Source organism: Schistocerca piceifrons, chromosome 1 (assembly GCF_021461385.2).
Source record: "Schistocerca piceifrons isolate TAMUIC-IGC-003096 chromosome 1, iqSchPice1.1, whole genome shotgun sequence".
Taxonomy (NCBI): Eukaryota; Metazoa; Arthropoda; class Insecta; order Orthoptera; family Acrididae; genus Schistocerca; species Schistocerca piceifrons.
The window spans coordinates 422,474,846-422,494,108 of NC_060138.1; the positions used below are offsets into that span (position 1 = coordinate 422,474,846).

The following is a 19,263-nucleotide window of genomic DNA, read 5'->3' on the forward strand; positions in this document are numbered from 1 at the left end:
GAGCACACCACATATGTAAAACTGAACTTAATGCAGTATGTGTAATTTGTGTTGAGTTGAACTTAAATGCATATCATTTGCTAGGCAAAGATGGAAGGAATGTGTGGAAACATTTCTTCATTGTTCACTAATCACAAATTAGTTAAGAGTGGAGTGGTGGATAATTAGTTCCTACACTCTCACATAAAAAAGAAAACTAATTATAGAAAAATTAAAAACTTTACTTTTCATTCCAGTTGTTACAACTGCCTATATAGTTCTCAAACAGCACAGTACTTAAAATTAGTAATAGACATACATTTCTGTGTGCATATTATATCACAATGATTTTCAGTTCCTTACTTTAAAAGTTTTACATGGACTGACAAAACAGAAAAAACAAAAATATAATAAAAAGCAGTACATTAATAATCACACATAATTAACAAAGATTTGTTACAAAATAATAACTACAGTATACATACAAACAACAGAAAACTGTTTAACTAAGGCTTTTGATATGATGTATTCTTGTGAACTGTATTTCAACAGCCAAAAATAAAAATATTTAAAAATGAAAATGGGAATTCATAGGCATCCCACATACAATAACTCAAGGTGGCAATCACCAGAAAAAAACTAATCAACACATAATATACAAATATTTGAAGACAGCTACAAATCACAAAAATGGACAACTTTACATTACAGAAAAAGTTAAGTAGCCTGTAAAATAGGCCAGTCAGCAATAAATACATATATTAAGGCAGTGATATTTCTTAAATAGCAACCAACAGTCCTTTTTTCAGAAGGACTTAAGATTTTTATGTACAAGGAAAGTAATAACACTAAGCACCAGTTTAACACATCATCTGTACGAATTTTGAATAAATATTTTGTTACTCTTGCAATTATTACAGTTCTTATGAAGCAAGAAGTTATGAAACGGAATAATAGCAAAAATTGTGGAGAATCTAGACGAAGCAAAACCCACTGAATGAATTGTTTACAGCAATTACATTTTCACACAAAACATGATTTTTGTTCATATTATGATGACTTTTTCAAATAATATTTTACTCCAACTGAGAACAGTTGACAGTAGCAGGAAGTGAAAAAAGATTGTTTGTGGTACTACTAATTACAGTTACACAATTTTTCACATTGAATGTATAGCATGCTGCCTACGGTTCCCTAAAAAATCATTCTTTCCTACTGCTACTGTGTGTACCAGATCATTCTCATGAAACTTCATGGCCTGCAATGAATTTTCCAAAATGAAGACAGCTTCTTCAGAGAAACGCCTTCCCCTCAGTGATGTGACTACACGAGCTTCACCATGAAAACCATTAGCAGATTTAATGCCAGGTGGAACAGTCAGTGTCACGTTTTGAATAATGCCCTTTTCAACAACCAGTGTTATTTTTAATTCCTTGGTGCTTTCTCCAGCAGTTTCCTGACACACAGGAAACGACCGAGTTACCTCAAATTTTGGTGTCTTTCCATAGCACCAGTCCCAACTGGAAAATTCTTCTTTTATCTTTTCCAAACCTAAAAATAGAGGCATATGTCACTACAAAGTCATTGACATTACTAAGTTGAATTACATGAGTTTTTAAAAAATGGTGGCTATTCTTGAAATTCAATTGCACAAAAAGCTTAGGCTCTTAATTATAATTCTACAAGTAGTATGAATTCTTCAGACACTTAAACTTAACACTGTCTGAGAAACTTGCTGGTTAAAGTTCTATACCTGGAAACCAGGACTCTGTGGGATTAATCATCTGGAAACCACGTTGTTTAGAAATTTGCTCCTTTCCACCATCTTCAAATGTTATTGGACATGTTCTTAGATATTCCCATCCAATGGCAGAGAGCAATTTACCAATCTTGACTTGTCTGTTTATTTCACACAAGTTAATAATGGGAGCAGGCACACTCTTTGTTGCATTAGTTGATATTCCCATCTGTAGCAGAAAAATTATTGTTTAAAATATGACAAACATAAATATAAATTCTCTGAACCTAAGCAGGTAGTGATAACACATACAGAAAAATAGTATCACAAACTACAAAATGCTATTCCCATCAAAAAGAGTTGATGATGTTCATATTGAAAAGTGACAGCCATCTATTCCAACATTTTAAACAAATCAGAAAGCATCATAATACAGAGACAAGATAGACCCAGAATTACAGACAGTAAACTATAATAAGAGGAAGCGAGAATGTTCGAAAAACTTGCTATTTATTATTGAGACTTTCCCCTCCCACTTATATGATACTCTTTAAACCTGCAATGTTCTTCTCAATTTTCATAGTTAATAGCTTATACGGGTTGTAGGTGGTTTGGTTCTACAAATCAAAGTATCCATGACGAATTTTGTTTCAAATTTACCAGAACACACATTGACTTAGCTATGTTTCAGAGACAAGATCATATAATATCTGATAAACTAGTGCTGCAGAGAGAGAGAGAGAGAGAGAGAGAGAGAGAGAGAGAGACACTGTCAATGGAAAACTTACGTCTTGTTTCAGGAGCGATTGCCGCAAGCTGATTTTGTTAACATCAACCAAGAGCGTGCAGTGGTGGTATGCATTTGGACGACCCAGTTTTGATGCTGTACCAGAGATCTGCTGTTAAGGTTAAGGAAGATACACAAATGTAACAATATTTATACTATCGTGAATTATTGCAAACATGGTGATTCTATCAGATTGATAAACAAGCATTAAAAGGATACTTTGTAATTCTCTTCGACGATAACATCTTCTCTGGGAGATATCGAGGTTTCAATTCCCCATTCCCTGTACAGCGCTCTACTTATAATTTCAAGGTTGTTTCGTCGATTGTACTTATTTCTTGGTGTGAAAAAGGTAAGGTTCAAGTTGCCACGATCGTGATACACTGTGCCGCCTCCGCTGTTACGCCTCGCTAGTTCAACTCCCTGGTAAGACAGGTTTGCAGTGTTTGCTTCAAGCCATGGGTTTTGATGTCTCCCAATTACAACACATGGTGAATTACGCCACAAGAGCAAAACGTGGTGGTTGGTAAAATCGAAATTTTTGTACAGCCAATCCTCAAGAGCAAGATTTGTGAAAACGTCACTTGATTGAGAAATGAACACAGACTTCGTCACTGGTGAATTTTCTTCAGTCTTTTCAGATGCGCTTTTAGAGTAACTGTTCTTAAGCATACAACTGCTGAAGACACCAGAGCTGCCTCTCGAAAGAGAAACAAGAGAAAACTGGCTTGTCTTCAAAACATTCTTGCACAGAACAAGAGCCATTTTTTATCTTTTACAAAAAAACCTTAAGTCCTTCGTTACAAAGACAGGCGCTTCTAGTGTCTCAACACTTAGAATATTTACAATGGCAACAGCACACAATCCCAATGTTATGGTTTTAAGTCCACAACTACCTGGCGGACAGCAGAAGTTACTGTACGTCAGAGTCAGACGAACAAAGAGAAATCAGATGGTCGTGAAGAGTCTGCGTCTGGTGCAGCCACTTCCAAGTCTGATGCAGCGTGCAAATACGGTACCTGATTCCAAGACAGTCTCGAATGTCTTTTCGCATCCCTCTATGCAGTTCCAGATTGACAACTAAATCCAACTAAGTCCAACAAGTTCTACGAATCTGCTGTGCGTCGAAATCCAAAGCACACTGGTTCCCACCGCCCACTCAGAAGTGTAGTAGCGCTTTACTAACAACTTTTCCGAAGGCTCACAAGAAACTGTACGCTGCTTTACGGAAGCATGTAGTTATATACTTGCCCCAATCAGGTTATCAGGGATGATAAGAAGTTCATCACACACTGAAAGCCATAGCAACAAGCAGGAAGGATACAGATGGCAGCAGCTTCTGAGTTTGCTCATCACTTTTCGATTAGCGGTAGTGATCTGTATCGACTTCGGTATACTGCGATCCTAGGATATAGATCGACCTGTCTGTGCAAATTGCAAAATGGCTGCTGTAGGTTCGAGGAGTGTTGGGTTTATGGGTAAATCTCGAAAAATTGTATTTCATTGATGTAAAATTTGTGTTTATGTCATACAAATGAAAAGAATATTTAATTTTTGTTCCAGGCGCCGTACGAAAATGGGCGTACAATCTTTCAGGTTTCAATAAATATGGTAAGCCTCTGTTTATTACTGACGAATAATGTGTAATTTATAAATAGTGCAGGGGACATTGTGCGCTCTGTCGGTTCTTTTCAGTTTTTGATGAGATCCATTTAACCTTCACAATACCATTCAACTTATAAATATCGTTTCAGAGCCTTTTACGCATTTTACGATTAACCTGAACAGTCAGACTTTTTGGGTACGATTTGTTATGTTAAAAGTGTGGGAGAAACATGACCTCTGCTAGTAAACATATTGCCCTTCGATTCTACGAAATTGCCACAAATAACAAACTATTAATATGTGTTGGTGAAATAAAAAGTTAATTTCTAATTGTGTGGCAGTAATGTTCTACGTATATCTCACACGGTACTGAAGTTGTATATTCAGTTGTTTTGCAGTTAGACGTATGCTGAATACAAGCGTTCTTCAGTATCAAGCAATGGATTTTTTAAAATGGGTTGATTAGTTATGTAGGCGTTACATGATACCCAATGAAATGTTCAAAATAAACCATTGTGCAATAGTTGAAAAGCTGTTCTTAAAAGCTGGGAGTCGTGTATTCAGTTGAACATTTGAGAAAGTGCTCCCCCTCTTCCCCTCATTCTCACCCACACCCTTTCTTTACATCACGAACACCTTCAACCTGACAGACTGGTTTTCCACATATTGCATTTTCAAATCAAATGTAAGTTAGAATGAATAATATGTGTATGAGGCACCTTCTGTCACACATGCAGTAACATACAAATTATGACTTGAAATGTAAATTATTTAACTGGTAATGAAGCCCACAGAAACCTGAAAGCATTGCTCAGTAGTGATAATCCAGTATTAAAACAATAATTACACAGCTCAGGCTGTTCCCACTGCAAGTATCTAGATCATGAGCAAAAGTTACACATTGAAAATCCCCCCCCCCCCCCTCGAAATCTTGGTTAAGTTTTAAGGTGACAATTTGCTTGTGAGCAAAAGAGCTAAGGTACAGGATAAAATGAAGAAAATGTATTGCCACCTAAAAGGTTATGAGGTCTTAACTTTAGGCACAGTTTCATTATTCACATGAATTTACGCATGTAATAGACGTATTACAGCAAACACCTGTGTATTGTATGCACAAACTAAGTTGGCACTTGGCGTAGTGGCTAGTGAGAGCAACCATAAAGGCGTTTTCCATTTACAGATGCTCCCATCAGCTACTGTGCCGAATGTCAACTTGATTTACACATATAGTAGTTAGTGTACTGTTGTGAACTTTTGTACAAAAATAAATTGGTTGTATATAGTTAAATCACATTGAGACTTTGGCAAATCGGCCTGTAATAGTCATGGGTAAGAAGACATTTGAATTGGTAATCAGCACCTAATCACATGACAAAATAAGGTCGGTGTTGACATGGCAGAGTAATATGTCTTTATCAATGTATGCAGTGCAACATAATTACATATTTGTTAGGTGTGTCAGCTCAGATAGCCATTAGAATCCCTTAAAGCAACATAGAATCTGTGGTACACAGCTTTGTTTAGCATGTTTCCTGCTGGCAGATTTAAGAAGAGGGAACAGATGCAGCAATCCTTGCCACCACAAAGACAGGGACTAGTGCAGCAGGGGATACAACCCGTTGGCTTTGGACATTGACGTCACAAGTCGCCAATCGCGAAGCGATTCTTCTTAGTGTTGTAGCTCCCTTCAGTGGCTGATAAGTGGTTTTTGGCTTTTTTAAAAAAAAATCTCACGAGATAGAATAAACAGATCCACTTTATGAAGCAATCAGTAAAAAAACGAAACTGAAACATAACAGCAAAAGCGAAAATGGTAAACTGCTATCTGGCAACTTGTGACGTCATTGTCCAAAGCCGACGGGTTGTATCCCCTGCTGCACTAGACCCCAAAGACTGCCACAGTGTGAGAAGTTGTGCTGGGGAACAAGCCATGCCTTGCCTGGCCACAACTCTGGCACCATAAACTGCATTTAATGCATTGTCATCAAATGTATTGACATTTTATTTCCATCACATCAACTCAGTTTTTATTAGTGTTTTGTTGTTTAGCACCATCTACTATTGATATCTGATTCACTACATACTGTATGACTTCTTTCTTCATAAGGTGTGGTTTGACCCTATCAATACCAGATGTTAGCTTTGACCCATGAGACAATGATATTGTGGTGTGTGACGTCATATGAGCACAACAGAGAGAGAATGGAACACACTCAGTATTTATTTTACTTCTGTAGCCTCTACAATGTATATTGTGACACTGCTCAGTAGTGCAGCCTGAGATCTAGGTTAAGTTGGACTGAGAGCTGTCAGTCAACAAATGTGTGTGCCGTATCTTCGTTTGTAATGACATCATACCTTTGTGTTGCTAGGTTAGGTCGGAAGACTCATATTTCACACATACTGGATTTTGAGGTGTAGTTTGTCTGAGATTTTTGTTATTAAATATCATTTAAAGAGCAAGAGGACAGAGTATTTCTGATGAAGCTATCTGTATTTTAGAAGATTCAGTGCAGGTCACGAAGTTTCATGACAATGGCCTGGTAGACACAGTAGGCCAGAAGTTTCTAATTATGGTCACTGCTCTATGTTTTCAAGGGTTCACTCAGAATGTTGGAGTTATTCTGTATTTTACATGTTTGATCTTTTGGACAACAAAAATTATATTCCTGGATGAAATCTGATAAGTAAGATTGTGTGACCAATGACTCTAATTTAACAGGCTTACACTATGATGACTGCTTGGATGAATTGAACCCAGATGTGGCTGAAGCTCTGAGACGATTGCCAGACAGCATAAAAGATGAAAGGAACTTCCGTATAAACCGTGCTCTGCACCTATCAATGATAAAGAAGTATCTCCCAAAGGAAGAATGGACAAAATATGAAGAGGTAAGAACAAGGGAAGCTGTGTGAGAGTAATAGCACAAAACTTTAGATTAAACAATCTATTTGCATCCTTTTCATTCTTCAGTTTTAAAGAATTAAGGCTCCCTATTTTAAGCAATGGTAGCTCATTTTCTTATTTTGCAGCAAACTTTACTACAATTGACATTAGTTTCTATAAATATTTGAAATTACAACTGATGTTAGTTTCCATAAATATTTGAACAAGTGTACATTTTGCTGTCCTGTCTAAGAATGCTGTTCTTTTCAGTTGTACTGATTTGAAATATAGCAACTAAAATATTTTGCCCTATTAGAAAACTTTCACTTGCATGTAATGGTTTTCAGACCATTGAAAGTGTGGGTTAGATTATGTATAGCAGCTTTCAGGTCAGCGAAAGTTTGTCATGCTTACCATGCAACAGCTTCAGACGGGTTAAACATATCTGCAGAGATTTAGTATGTACATGATCATTCCTTCCCCACCTAATCGTAATGTTATTATTTGGGAAGAGCATTTTTTTCCCCCATAATGTCACAGACATCTCAGAACAAATTACTGAAATTGGGGTTTAAGTGCACTTCAGCAGCTTTTCCTCTGCATGCTGCTCTAGGTAATTTGTGTCCATTAGTCACAGCCAATGGAGTAACTGTATACTGTATGCAGTGAGAATAGCTGTACCCAGTAACTAGTTTCGGCAGAAGATACACGCTGATTACTTTTATTTTCAGCATGGGTAGTGGAAAATTGAGGATCACTGATCTGGCTATTGTGGATTATAGTGTTTGGGTGAATTTCTTGTATTATGACAGGATTTCTCAGGTATTGTTTTGTATTCCAGTGTTATAGTTTGGTTTTGAGTCGTTGAAGCCAGTGAAAGCGATTGTAAGATGTGATGATGGACTATGCCATGCATAGACTGAGGTATGGGTTAGGTTGGACTGTTACAGTCTGTTGACTTAGGGAAGTCAATACATGTGATGGAGGGAAACTGGTTGTGGTGATGGATTGATGTGTAGCGCAGCCCAGTGATGGTTTCGAAAATGCGTGTGTTTTATATGACAATGTTCTACATGTTGTATTCCATTATACTGCCATGTAATTTCAGGCTCTCCATGTTATGATGAACACTATTTTCTCATTGGTTGTGCCATCTTGTCTAATCGTCTGACTCATCACTCATTATGTTCACTTCCTGCCATTCACTACATTAATGGGTACCAACTGCAGCATGCAACACAAAAGCCACAGACACTGTAAATGCAGTTTTATCAGAATTAGTACCAGCCATGATCACACATAAAAAACACAATAGGTGATAAGAAACTAAGATTGCTAAGCCTTGGAGTGAAATGTATACATTTTATTTCATACAACCAATACAGCCAACTGGTAGCCCAGACAATATGTAATTTTTCAACCTAGTCTTCATATTGGTTTAGGCACATGTTGCTTCGTAGAATGAATTTGAAAAGACGCTCCTTCTAAAAATCCTATTCTCCCCCCGCATGCTCAGCCATATTGTCGCAGAGTTTTACCTCCATGTCTGAAGGAAATTTTTGGCCTCCTACAAGCTCCTTCGAGTGAGAAAAAGGTGAAAGTTGCTGGGAGTGAAGTCTGGGCTGTAAGGAGGGAGTGAAGTCTGGGCTGTAGGGAGAGCGGTCGATGACATTCAATTGAAACTACTTCAGTGATGGTCTTCCTGACTGTGTGAGGTTCTGTATTGTTGTGAAGAAAGATGCCCCCTTCGGTGAGAAGTACTGGCTGTTTCCACCTGATTGCTTAGCAGAAGCGTGTCCTGGTCTTGCGGTGTCATTTATCCTGGTCTTGCGGTGTCACTTAGCAGACACTGTCTCCCCGCTTTCCAAAACTACATGACACCCACGCTCTTCCAGAGCATTGAAGAGGAGGGTTTTCCACTTCACTAACAACCATCCACATTTCATCACTGGCGACAATGTGGCAAAGAAACCTGTTTCCCTCTGTGGAGAACTATAACAAAAGTTGCAGGCTTGACCATCATGGGCTTATCCCGTTGTTGGTTGGTCAGATTTCGTGAAACACATTGGGAACAAACTTTCCATTACTGCGGAATATCATAAACAATGTGACAAACGCTTCCAAATGACATACCCAGTACTACTGTCATACGCTGTAACACGATCTTCCTGTTGAATCAGCTCTTCTCAAATCTGTTGATGCTGTGCTGGACTACTGCAATCCTTGTCAGTGACATTTATTCTACTGTCTGCAAACTTTCAACACTGTTAAGCAACATGCTGCTAAGACATTACCGTCTCTCTACAAACCTCTACCAGCTGCCCGTGAATTTCAGGTGCAGTTACATGTTTGCCCACAGAAATTGAATAACTGAGCGGATTTCTTTGCAAGACCAGTTTTCCAAGTGGGTAACATTTTCTATTTACCTACAACTACTGGGGAATGTAAATGGTGGATGGCAGAAACTCTGCTCAATTGCCAAGTGCATGTATCAGAATTACTGCACAGTTACTAATTTCTCCATAACACAAAATTCCTGGAATATTGGCCTCATAACCTTAGTTTATGATCAGTACTTTTTCTTTCTGGAGGTTAAATGAATGAAAGTTTTCCTTTCAAAAGGCTGTGGCACGTTTCCTGCTGCATCCTTGTCCTATACAAAGTAATGATCCTGATTGGATATAAATGCTCAAATTATAGAGGGAAACATTCCACGTAGGAAAAATATATATAAAAACAAAGATGATGTGACTTACCAAATGAAAGTGCTGGCAGGTCGACAGACACACAAACAAACACACAAAATTCAAGCTTTCGCAACAAACTGTTGCCTCATCAGGAAAGAGGGAAGGAGAGGGAAAGACGAAAGGATGTGGGTTTTAAGGGAGAGGGTAAGGAGTCATTCCAATCCCGGGAGCGGAAAGACTTACCTTAGGGGGAAAAAGGACAGGTATACACTCGCGCGCGCGCGCGCGCACACACACACACACACACACACACACACACACACACACACACACACACAAGCAGACATTTGTAAAGGCCAAAACAAATGTCTGCTTGTGTCTGTGTATGTGTGGATGGATATGTGTGTGTGTGTGCGTGCGAGTGTATACCTGTCCTTTTTTCCCCCTAAGGTAAGTCTTTCCGCTCCCGGGATTGGAATGACTCCTTACCCTCTCCCTTAAAACCCACATCCGTTCGTCTTTCCCTCTCCTTCCCTCTTTCCTGATGAGGCGACAGTTTGTTGCGAAAGCTTGAATTTCGTGTGTATGTTTGTTTGTGTGTCTATCGACCTGCCAGCACTTTCGTTCGGTAAGTCACATCATCTGTGTTTTTTATATATATATATATATATATATATAAAAAGAAAGATGATGAAACTTACCAAACAAAAGCGCTGGCAGGTCGATAGACACACTAACAAACACAAACATACACACAAAATTCTAGCTTTCGCAACCAATGGTTGCCTCGTCAGGAAAGAGGGAAGGAGAAGGAAAGACAAAAGGATATGGGTTTTAAGGGAGAGGGTAAGGAGTCATTCCAATCCCGGGAGCGGAAAGACTTACCTTAGGGGGAAAAAAGGACAGGTGTGTGCGAGTGTATACCTGTCCTTTTTTCCCCCTAAGGTAAGTCTTTCCGCTCCCGGGATTGGAATGACTCCTTACCCTCTCCCTTAAAACCCATATCCTTTTGTCTTTCCTTCTCCTTCCCTCTTTCCTGACGAGGCAACCATTGGTTGCGAAAGCTAGAATTTTGTGTGTATGTTTGTGTTTGTTAGTGTGTCTATCGACCTGCCAGCACTTTTGTTTGGTAAGTTTCATCATCTTTCTTTTTAGATATATTTTTCCCACGTGGAATGTTTCCCTCTATTATATATATAAACAGAGGGAAACATTCCACGTGGGAAAAATATATAAAAACAAAGATGATGTGGGTGACTTACCAAACGAAAGCGCTGGCATGTTGATAGACACACAAAATTCAAGCTTTCGCAACCAACGGTTGCTTCATCAGGAAAGAGGGAAGGAGAGGGAAAGGCAAAAGGATGTGGGTTTTAAGGGAGAGGGTAAGGAGTCATTCCAATCCCGGGAGCGGAAAGACTTACCTTATGGGGGAAAAAAGGACAGGTATACACTCTCGCGCACACACACACACACACATCCATCCACACATATACAGACACAAGCTGGTTATGGTTTGGAAGTGTCTGTGTATTAATAGGTACAACAATTGCAAAGTTTTTAGAGTAATATGAATAACAATTTTTATTCTGGTCTCTCATACATTGTTGAAGCAAATAGTAAATATTATGCAGTCGTTCCTATACTAACAAGTTTTCATTGTAAGGTTGTGTGATGATAGATCACCCACATTATTATTTAATAAACTAATATAAAAATTATTTTGCAGGATAATAAGTACCTTCAGCCTTACCTTCAAGAAGTCATAAAAGAAAGACTAGAAAAAGAAGAATGGAACAAAAAGTGAATATGAATCACTAGCAGAGAAAATGAGGCACATTTTTAGTGCCTGTACTGTTTGGTTATTTATAGCATGAAGGGCTCATCAAATGTTGTGAATATGCTGTACATATTAGCGTAATAAATTACCAAATTTACCATAAATTACCAAATTTACCTGTGTGTTACATTGTTCGAAGGTGTACGCCAGTTCTGGGCTAATGTCTAGATCATAGCCAGTATCAATCACATTTGGTGTTTCTCTACTGCTCATGAGTTGGCAACATGTCAGTTTCACTAATGGGCTCATACTTTCATGTAACCAGTGAGAGGCAACAAAAGAGAAAGTGAATTTGTAGTGCCAATATAGAAACCATCATCTTCTTCGATATTGTCACAGATAGTTTACTCTTTTTTTCTGAATATGTTTTTTTTTTTTAATTTGCGGTGATATTGGGACCTAATAATTCAGTTTCAGCAGACAAATATTGTTGACATACAGTATCATGAATATCATTGTTGCACACACGTGAAGTGGTGAATATGTTACAAATTATGAGCTTATGATTAGGATGGAATGGAGCCAGTGTATGTGAAAGCTAAAATACCTGGTTGTTGTGACAGTCTGATCAGTAGCTTAGCATCACGCCAAGGTTAGGTTGGAATGAGACAGTCGTAGTCCCAGAAATTAAATTAATGATCTTTGTTGCCACACATATTTATTTCTTCCGAATATGCCATGAATTACATGGTTGTGGTTAGATTGGATTGTAATAGTACCACTTAAATTAATAATCTTGGTTGTAAAAATATTTACCTGTTTCTTCCGAATGCGTTAAGTTTTTGGAGGATATGAGAATATGATAATATTCCTTCAAAAATATGTCATTTGTCCACTGCTTGCTCATTGGCTGCATGGAACCGGCACTTGATGCTCCTACTTTTCTACCCGTCATACCTCACGGTGAGCGCAGACAACATGCTGCTCGACACACGTAAGTACCCCCTGGTACTGGTCTTGGTTTGAACCCCAGTTCATTTTTTCAGTGAAAAAGTAAAGCTGAGTGCAAAGATCTGTTACAATACTGTTGTCTTTTAATATAAATTATAGTATTGGTGGTATATACTTGCTTTCCTCCCACTGTTGAACTGGTTCAGCCAGTTATTGGGGCTGTTTGATGTGGAATCTGACCTGCATTGCAATTTTGCATTTTTCATTTTCACAAATCGTTGCCAAAGGATCAACAGAAAGGTCATAGAGTGAACTGGGGTTGAAATGTGGATGTTTGGAATTGCAGTCTTATGGGTTAATGATGGGAGAACTTAAAAAGTCCTTGGCTTTCTGTAAGCAAACAAGAAGCAAATTTCTCAATACACTCATATTCCTGACACACATCAATAAAGACATAAAACAAATGATGCACATTAATCTTATGGTTTCACTTTAAAAATTCAGTGTTGTTTCTCCTCCCCGTGGAGTTTATAGCAAAGGGATGGAGTTAATAGACTTAGTTCCAATCATGCAAGTTTGCATTTTATATGGATATCATTTTGTAAATTGTATCACACTTCAAAACACATTCTGTTTTAATATAATCATTATAATAATGTGGCCTAACAATGAGGAGGATTTTATTCACATTCCATTCTTCTTAGAAATAGTAAATCTGACTAAATTGAAATTTACTCTTCATGTGGAGTGCTAGAGTCATTACATTGATTACAGTAAAACACTATAAGGATGAGAGCAAACTTAAAATGTGTATGAAGCATTATCAGTAAAACACACACACACACACACACACACACACACAGAGAGAGAGAGAGAGAGAGAGAGAGAGAGAGAGAGAGAGGTAAACCTAACAGAATTCTGCGATCGCCACATATACATACTGACTGGATTCATAGCACTGCCTGCAGAGAAAACTCTTGATTTTTTTTTGAGACATGCAGGAGAAAGATAATGTTTCTGTCAGTGTTTCCCCATCACTTCCTAGAATGACAATGTAATACTAAAATCTGGTACTTCTGGAGGCCAGTGATGATGTGTTCTTTAAATTTATATTTGATACTTCTAGTTATGTGACCATGTAGGACCCACTGAAAACCATAGCATGACACACTAAATTATTACAGAATCTCATCTTTCTTCACAATGAAAAATTTCCCCTACAGTATTATCACATTGCATACAATCAGTGCATCACAGGATTAGGGTCTTTTTAAACAATTCCATATCTCTGAAAATTCTGTTCAGTGCTTGGTGCATGTTGAACTAGTGTTGAAGTCATCAAATAAAGAAGCTTCATAGTCACTTTAAAGGAGGCTTCAGGAGATATTCCACTTGTGATGACATGAGCCTGACCGCTAAACCATTATCATCTTATAGGTGCCTTCTTGGATGAACAGTAGCTTGGGGCAGCTGCACAAAAAATGGGCCTTCCATGGGCAATTATACACATTTACAGGCAGAGGCCTGTTTGGGTAAGAAAAATGCTATCTGCAAGTCTTTTAAAGTTTTGTAAAGCACTTTAATTCACTCAATACACTGCAGCTCTGATGACAGGCTTGGACCTGGTGTTAATTTTCATGTGCCGAAATTTGCACTTGGCTTTAAGTTTTACTGTGAACAAATGGCTCGATATAGTGCAGTGCCAGTCATATCAAATTTAAATTCATTTCTCTCTGCGTTCTAAGAGTGGCACATAACATTTTTATTCCTTATATTGTGTGTTTAAGGCCTTTTGCTGAGAGGAAATTTATACAATTTTTAAGATTTCGATAGACATTGTAATTCCCATCTCATAGCATCAGAACATAGAGGCAAATCACGATCACAATACGAATTCAGGAGATAGGGACACCAGATGCATGAGATAGGAATGTGACATGGGCACCAGCATTGGCAATTTCATGTAGCACATGATGATGAAGACATGGAGGAGTGTATTGGGAAGGAATAACTTACAGGGCAGGGGCATTACTTAGAAGAAGGTGTGGTTTCAGGGTGAGTGAAGTAAGATTAATGGAGCAGGGTGTGTGTGTGTGTGTGTGAGAGAGAGAGAGAGAGAGAGAGAGAGAGAGAGAGAGACAGGGATCTAGCAGAGACTAATGCCTGGTGTTACAGGAATGATAAATTATAACATTCTTTCATAATTTTGGAAATAGAGTTTGCAAAATTTTGTGCAGAAAATTCCTGCAACTTGTAGAAGAAAAAGAATTCATGGTAAAAGTAATCACATATTGAAATGGTTAACCCTAGAACACTAAGGGGGTGGGAGATGTTACATTGTGAGTAAACCATTGTAAAGTTTACCTTTTATGCAAAGGAAGCCATAATCTACAGGTTATGCATTAGTTAATTACCATTATTAAGTCTCCAGTGATATGTTACACACCAAATTAAGTACATAATTTCCTGTTTTGTACTAAACTGCCATCGTAAATTTTATGAGAGCTTTGTAATGTAGAGTTAAATGTTAAGTCACATAGTTTGTATGTCATATGTTATGTTAATTACCAAAGTGTTAAATAATATCAAAGTGCTACACTACTAACTGTAACAAACATCACAGTGCGTACTTTACACATACTTAGGAAGAACATGATTCACCAATTTTATACTCAACATGTTTTATGTCACATGTGATTCACAATTAAGAGTCAGATTACTATGAAACAAAGATTCTAAAACAGCTTGTCGTAGATCAGCATATGTATCACTTCACACCTTTCAGAAATTACAGAAATGCACTCTGTTTCTGCAAAAGAAACACACAACACAGATGTGAGGTGTCACTGTGAGCTAAGTGTAGTGTGTTTGACTACTAATAAAAATGACCTGGGACCCAGATAATGTTGTTTTGAGTAAATGTTGGCAGCAGTAGGAGCCAAAGACTTCTGGTACAAGGAGTCAGCATTAGTCTTTCACCAGTTTTGTCAAAGAGGGCAAAAGAATGGGCATAGGTACAAAGAACGCTCTGGTAATTAGTAATGACCAGTGGCACAAGAGTTCAAAAGGCAATGGACACCACAACATTAAAGAGACATAATGTGTATCCATAGACATGGGGCACTGTCATTGTAAATGTGTTGTCATGATCTCTCTCTTGGCAAAAGAGGAGTAATGTTCGCTGCATCCAGGAATATTTTTGAATAAGCCCCACGTGCTACATTCTAATTGGTGAACACCACAGGAAGCTCAGCATTCATTTGCTGGGTACAAGCCCTGTTGGAACATTGTGTCAAGGAATGTGGACCTTGCCCTTTAAAACCTCTATTAAAAAATCATCGATATCAAGATATGCTGTACACTGATGAGGTGTATGGCTGTTGAGGTGGAACAGTCATTAGTAGGGAAACTGCCTCACCTCAGTTGTATAAGGCTTCTCTAGGAAAGTGGGGCTATGTCTGAGTGGACACTTACATCCCTAGCTGCTTGTGGGACTATGGTAGAACCTTCAAACTTTTCTCTTTTAACTCACATTGGAATGGGTGTACTACTGGTGGGTATCAATGCCCAATCTAACTAAAGGGTTTGAGTTGGCAGTCCCGATACAGGATTTCATTCACACCCTTTTGTTTCTTGTAACAAAAATGCATGCTGCTAGTCAGAATGTGCTTTTTAATACTTGATTGGAAAGAAAGCAACTTTGAAAAAGTTTCACTTTTCTACATTCAAAAGCGTTTAGAGGTCACTGCTGCCGTTTTAAAATCTGTAGAGTGATTGCAAAACGGGAGACTGTTGGTTGAAACTTCTAGTTCCCAACAAGTAATGAACCTCTAGAAAGATAAATGCCTGAAGGAATATGCAATCAAAACAGAGCTACACAACTGCTTGAACTACAGCAAAGGTTTGTCAAAAAACGTTCACTGTTTATTGACATTTAAATATTGGTAATTGGTTCTTCAGTGGGACACTCTTTGACCATAGAATGTGGACTTTTCATAGCCGTGAGCTTCCTTTTGAATAAAGGAATGTTTGACACCCCCTAACTCCCTCTGAATGCCAATTTATCTGAGGTCCCAGAAATATTAATTGCATTTAGCCCTAGACCCTGTCACAGAGAAAATGCACAATGGAAATGTAGCTACCAGACTTCATCTTGATCAAGCAGGGATTGAACTTTACTGAAGGCTTCCTAATAACTTTCTCTTACTGGGTGCACAAGGTTAGTGATCACAGGAGGGGGGAAAACATGCTAGTATGCACCGCAGGGAAAAGTTTAATGAAATTGATGCTTAAAGGGCAGTTATTCATAAAGTGGAGTGTATGCCTGGAAGTCATTAAACATGGAACATGTATAAAATTCTGACACCATGGTTCTGTAAGGGTCAGCTGTACTAATCATCATTCAGCAAGAAGCAGGTTGGCTCAGGGACACAACATGAACACTCGTGCTCACACACAAAGATTCAACACATTCACACAATAACTGAAGATAATAGTCAGTATATTCTAGCAAAAGTTGAGTCGTCAAAACTGACATGTGAATTGCAGTGGAAAGGAACATGAAGTTCAGTTGGGATCACAATATGTACATGAATCATGACTGGGTGAGCAACAGGTTAGGCCCTCTCTGAATTGGTTAAATGGTAGCAAAATAATCATCATGAGAACCCCCATAATGTTTCTAACAGCTGAATTTAAAGATACAGAAAGTTTTTAACTTGAGAAATCTGAACTAACTTTCACCCAAAGTCACAGAAACGGCACATTACGAGCTCAGCGGCTCTTCTGCGACTGACTGCCTCTACACAGAACCCAGTCTACCTTGCTTCCCGCCTCAGAGATAAAAAAAACTTGGAGGAGGCAAACTGACCAATCAACAAGATGAATTTATCAGTTGTACCAGGTGCCTTCTCCAATCAGAAAACAGGAGAGACATCACCTGCTTCCAGCTGTGCAACATTTTCCATTGGTTCAATGACTAAAATTTGAACAAACACTTGCTTTGTGCATGGGTCTAAAGGAACCAATTGAGAGGTCGCCCATTAATAAAGCCCATGCAGATAAATCCCTGTTCGTGTGGCACCTCAAACCAATTTCGAAAATCAAAGTCAACTGCCAGCTGTAAAGCTGAACCAAGAAAGTACACCTAAATTTACCAAGTTGCATGTGTTTGCCATTACATCCACATTCATTCAATCCAGCAATCAATCATGTTTAGGAAAGGTGATTACAAGTACATGGTATGACGAATATCAAATGTATTTTACATTTTCCGTAAATAAGAGTGTGTGTGTGTGTGTGTGTGTGTGTGTGTGTGTGTTAATTTTAATTGATTGGCGACTCCATAGCATGTAAAATCAGCATTGGCCGTATTTTGTTGTTTTATTGTCAGCAAAATCAATTTTCGGTCACTAAGTGACCATCCTCAGTGCTGTAATATACAATTAAAATTGGTAGGCACTGGTATCAAGCTATAACCACAAGCTTAGAGCGATGAGGATGGTCACTAAGTGACCGAAAATTGATTTTGCTGACAATAAAACAACAAAATATGGCCAATGCTGATTTTCCTTCCAATTCTATTAATTTTAATTGTTCTCATTATTGTATTAAATTACCTAACTTCCATATGAGGGACAACATTCTACCTTTTAAAAACTTTATGGTGTTTCTGGGCCTCATTTTTTATTCCAAACTGATGTGGTTACCACGTGAAAGCAAGGGCCCAGAAAGCACTGAATATCAAGTCCCCAAGTCACAGGTTTGGGGGACCAGACAGGGCGTGTTCACTCTAGTTTTATAGGGCTCTGTGAGACTGTGGCAAGACTGTGGGTGCACATTGTGTGGATCAACAAGAGCTTTGTTCCTTAAGGCTGTTGATGCTAACCACCATGAGGGCTAAAATTCGCCCTGGGTGCTTACAGGGTCAGCCCCATAGTCGGTCTCCATGCTGAGGCTGGAAGACTGCCAAAGACCATCTGGTGGCAACTCATCATGTTGTGTCAAGCATGTAAGAGCTATGGAACTTCATTTCTCCAGTTGTCCTTGAGCAGCAAGATCTTTTGGGATCTGCATAAAGCATTTACTAGAATCACTTGGCGTGGGGCCAGTACAGACCCAAATCCTGGGTTTTCATTGACTGCCAGCCTGGTGCTGAAGAGGCCCAGAGTAATTTTAGATTTAATACACTACAGGAGAGTTTTCTTACTAGCATATGTTTTTAATACAATGTTTTATGATATTTGAAATGAGCATCACAACAATGTAGCTGTATTCATGGATGAGACTAAAAATGGGGAGTCGTTTAGCTGCTCTGGTGTTTTCCCTAATTGTGTCCTCAAAATTTGGTTATCTCCAGACTTCACCACCTTTGATGCCAAATTCTGTGCAATCTTGAGGGCAATGGAGCATATGAGATGTGTCAATGCCTGCTAAGTTCATCATCTTTTCTGACTCCCTGAGTGCCCATAACCCTATGACACTTGTGCTTAGTCAAGGATATCCAGGACACCATTTGCCATCTGCAGTGAATGGGAAAGGAGTCTTCTTTCTGCTGGGCAGCATGAAATATGGGTATTAAGAGAAGTGAAATGGAGGATGTCAAGCCAGAGAGGTATGTCGTGATACTCGGATAGTTCAGTGTGCCTTCGCCACGTGTGCTATCATCTCTCTGTTGAGGTACAGAGTCATACACAGATGGGAAGAAGTATGGGTGGATGTGACGGACAATAAAAAACACGTAGTAAAATCAGCAATGTGGCTACGGCCTGCCACCTTCCAACCAGGCAGTCGGGATAAGGTCTATGCGACTCGTTTTCACATTGGACATAGCCTTATGAAGCCCTGCTG

The 19,263-nt window shown here is 38.7% G+C and overlaps 2 protein-coding genes across 3 annotated transcripts; one reads left to right on the top strand and one right to left on the bottom strand.

Annotated features, from left to right (window-relative positions):
• Positions 1–200: 200 nt before the first annotated feature.
• LOC124789883 (lipoyltransferase 1, mitochondrial) lies at positions 201–3,406 on the bottom strand. 2 transcript variants are annotated; one of them, XM_047257410.1, is made up of 4 exons: positions 2,724–3,406; positions 2,506–2,613; positions 1,733–1,946; positions 201–1,530 (listed from the first exon to the last, which is right to left on the bottom strand). In XM_047257410.1, exons 1-4 carry the CDS (start codon positions 3,267–3,269, stop codon positions 1,139–1,141), a joined length of 1,260 nt encoding a protein of 419 aa, XP_047113366.1. In that variant the 5' UTR covers positions 3,270–3,406; the 3' UTR covers positions 201–1,138. The 2 variants fall into 2 exon arrangements, with proteins under 2 accessions (XP_047113366.1, XP_047113358.1); XM_047257402.1 differs by having other exon boundaries at positions 2,506–2,616.
• Positions 3,407–3,873: 467 nt separating this feature from the next.
• Positions 3,874–11,627, top strand: LOC124789899 (cytochrome b-c1 complex subunit 7-like). Its single transcript, XM_047257420.1, has 4 exons — positions 3,874–3,982; positions 4,068–4,115; positions 6,832–7,001; positions 11,413–11,627. The coding sequence occupies exons 1-4, from the start codon at positions 3,946–3,948 to the stop codon at positions 11,488–11,490; spliced, it is 333 nt and encodes a 110-aa protein (XP_047113376.1). The 5' UTR covers positions 3,874–3,945; the 3' UTR covers positions 11,491–11,627.
• Positions 11,628–19,263: the final 7,636 nt, after the last annotated feature.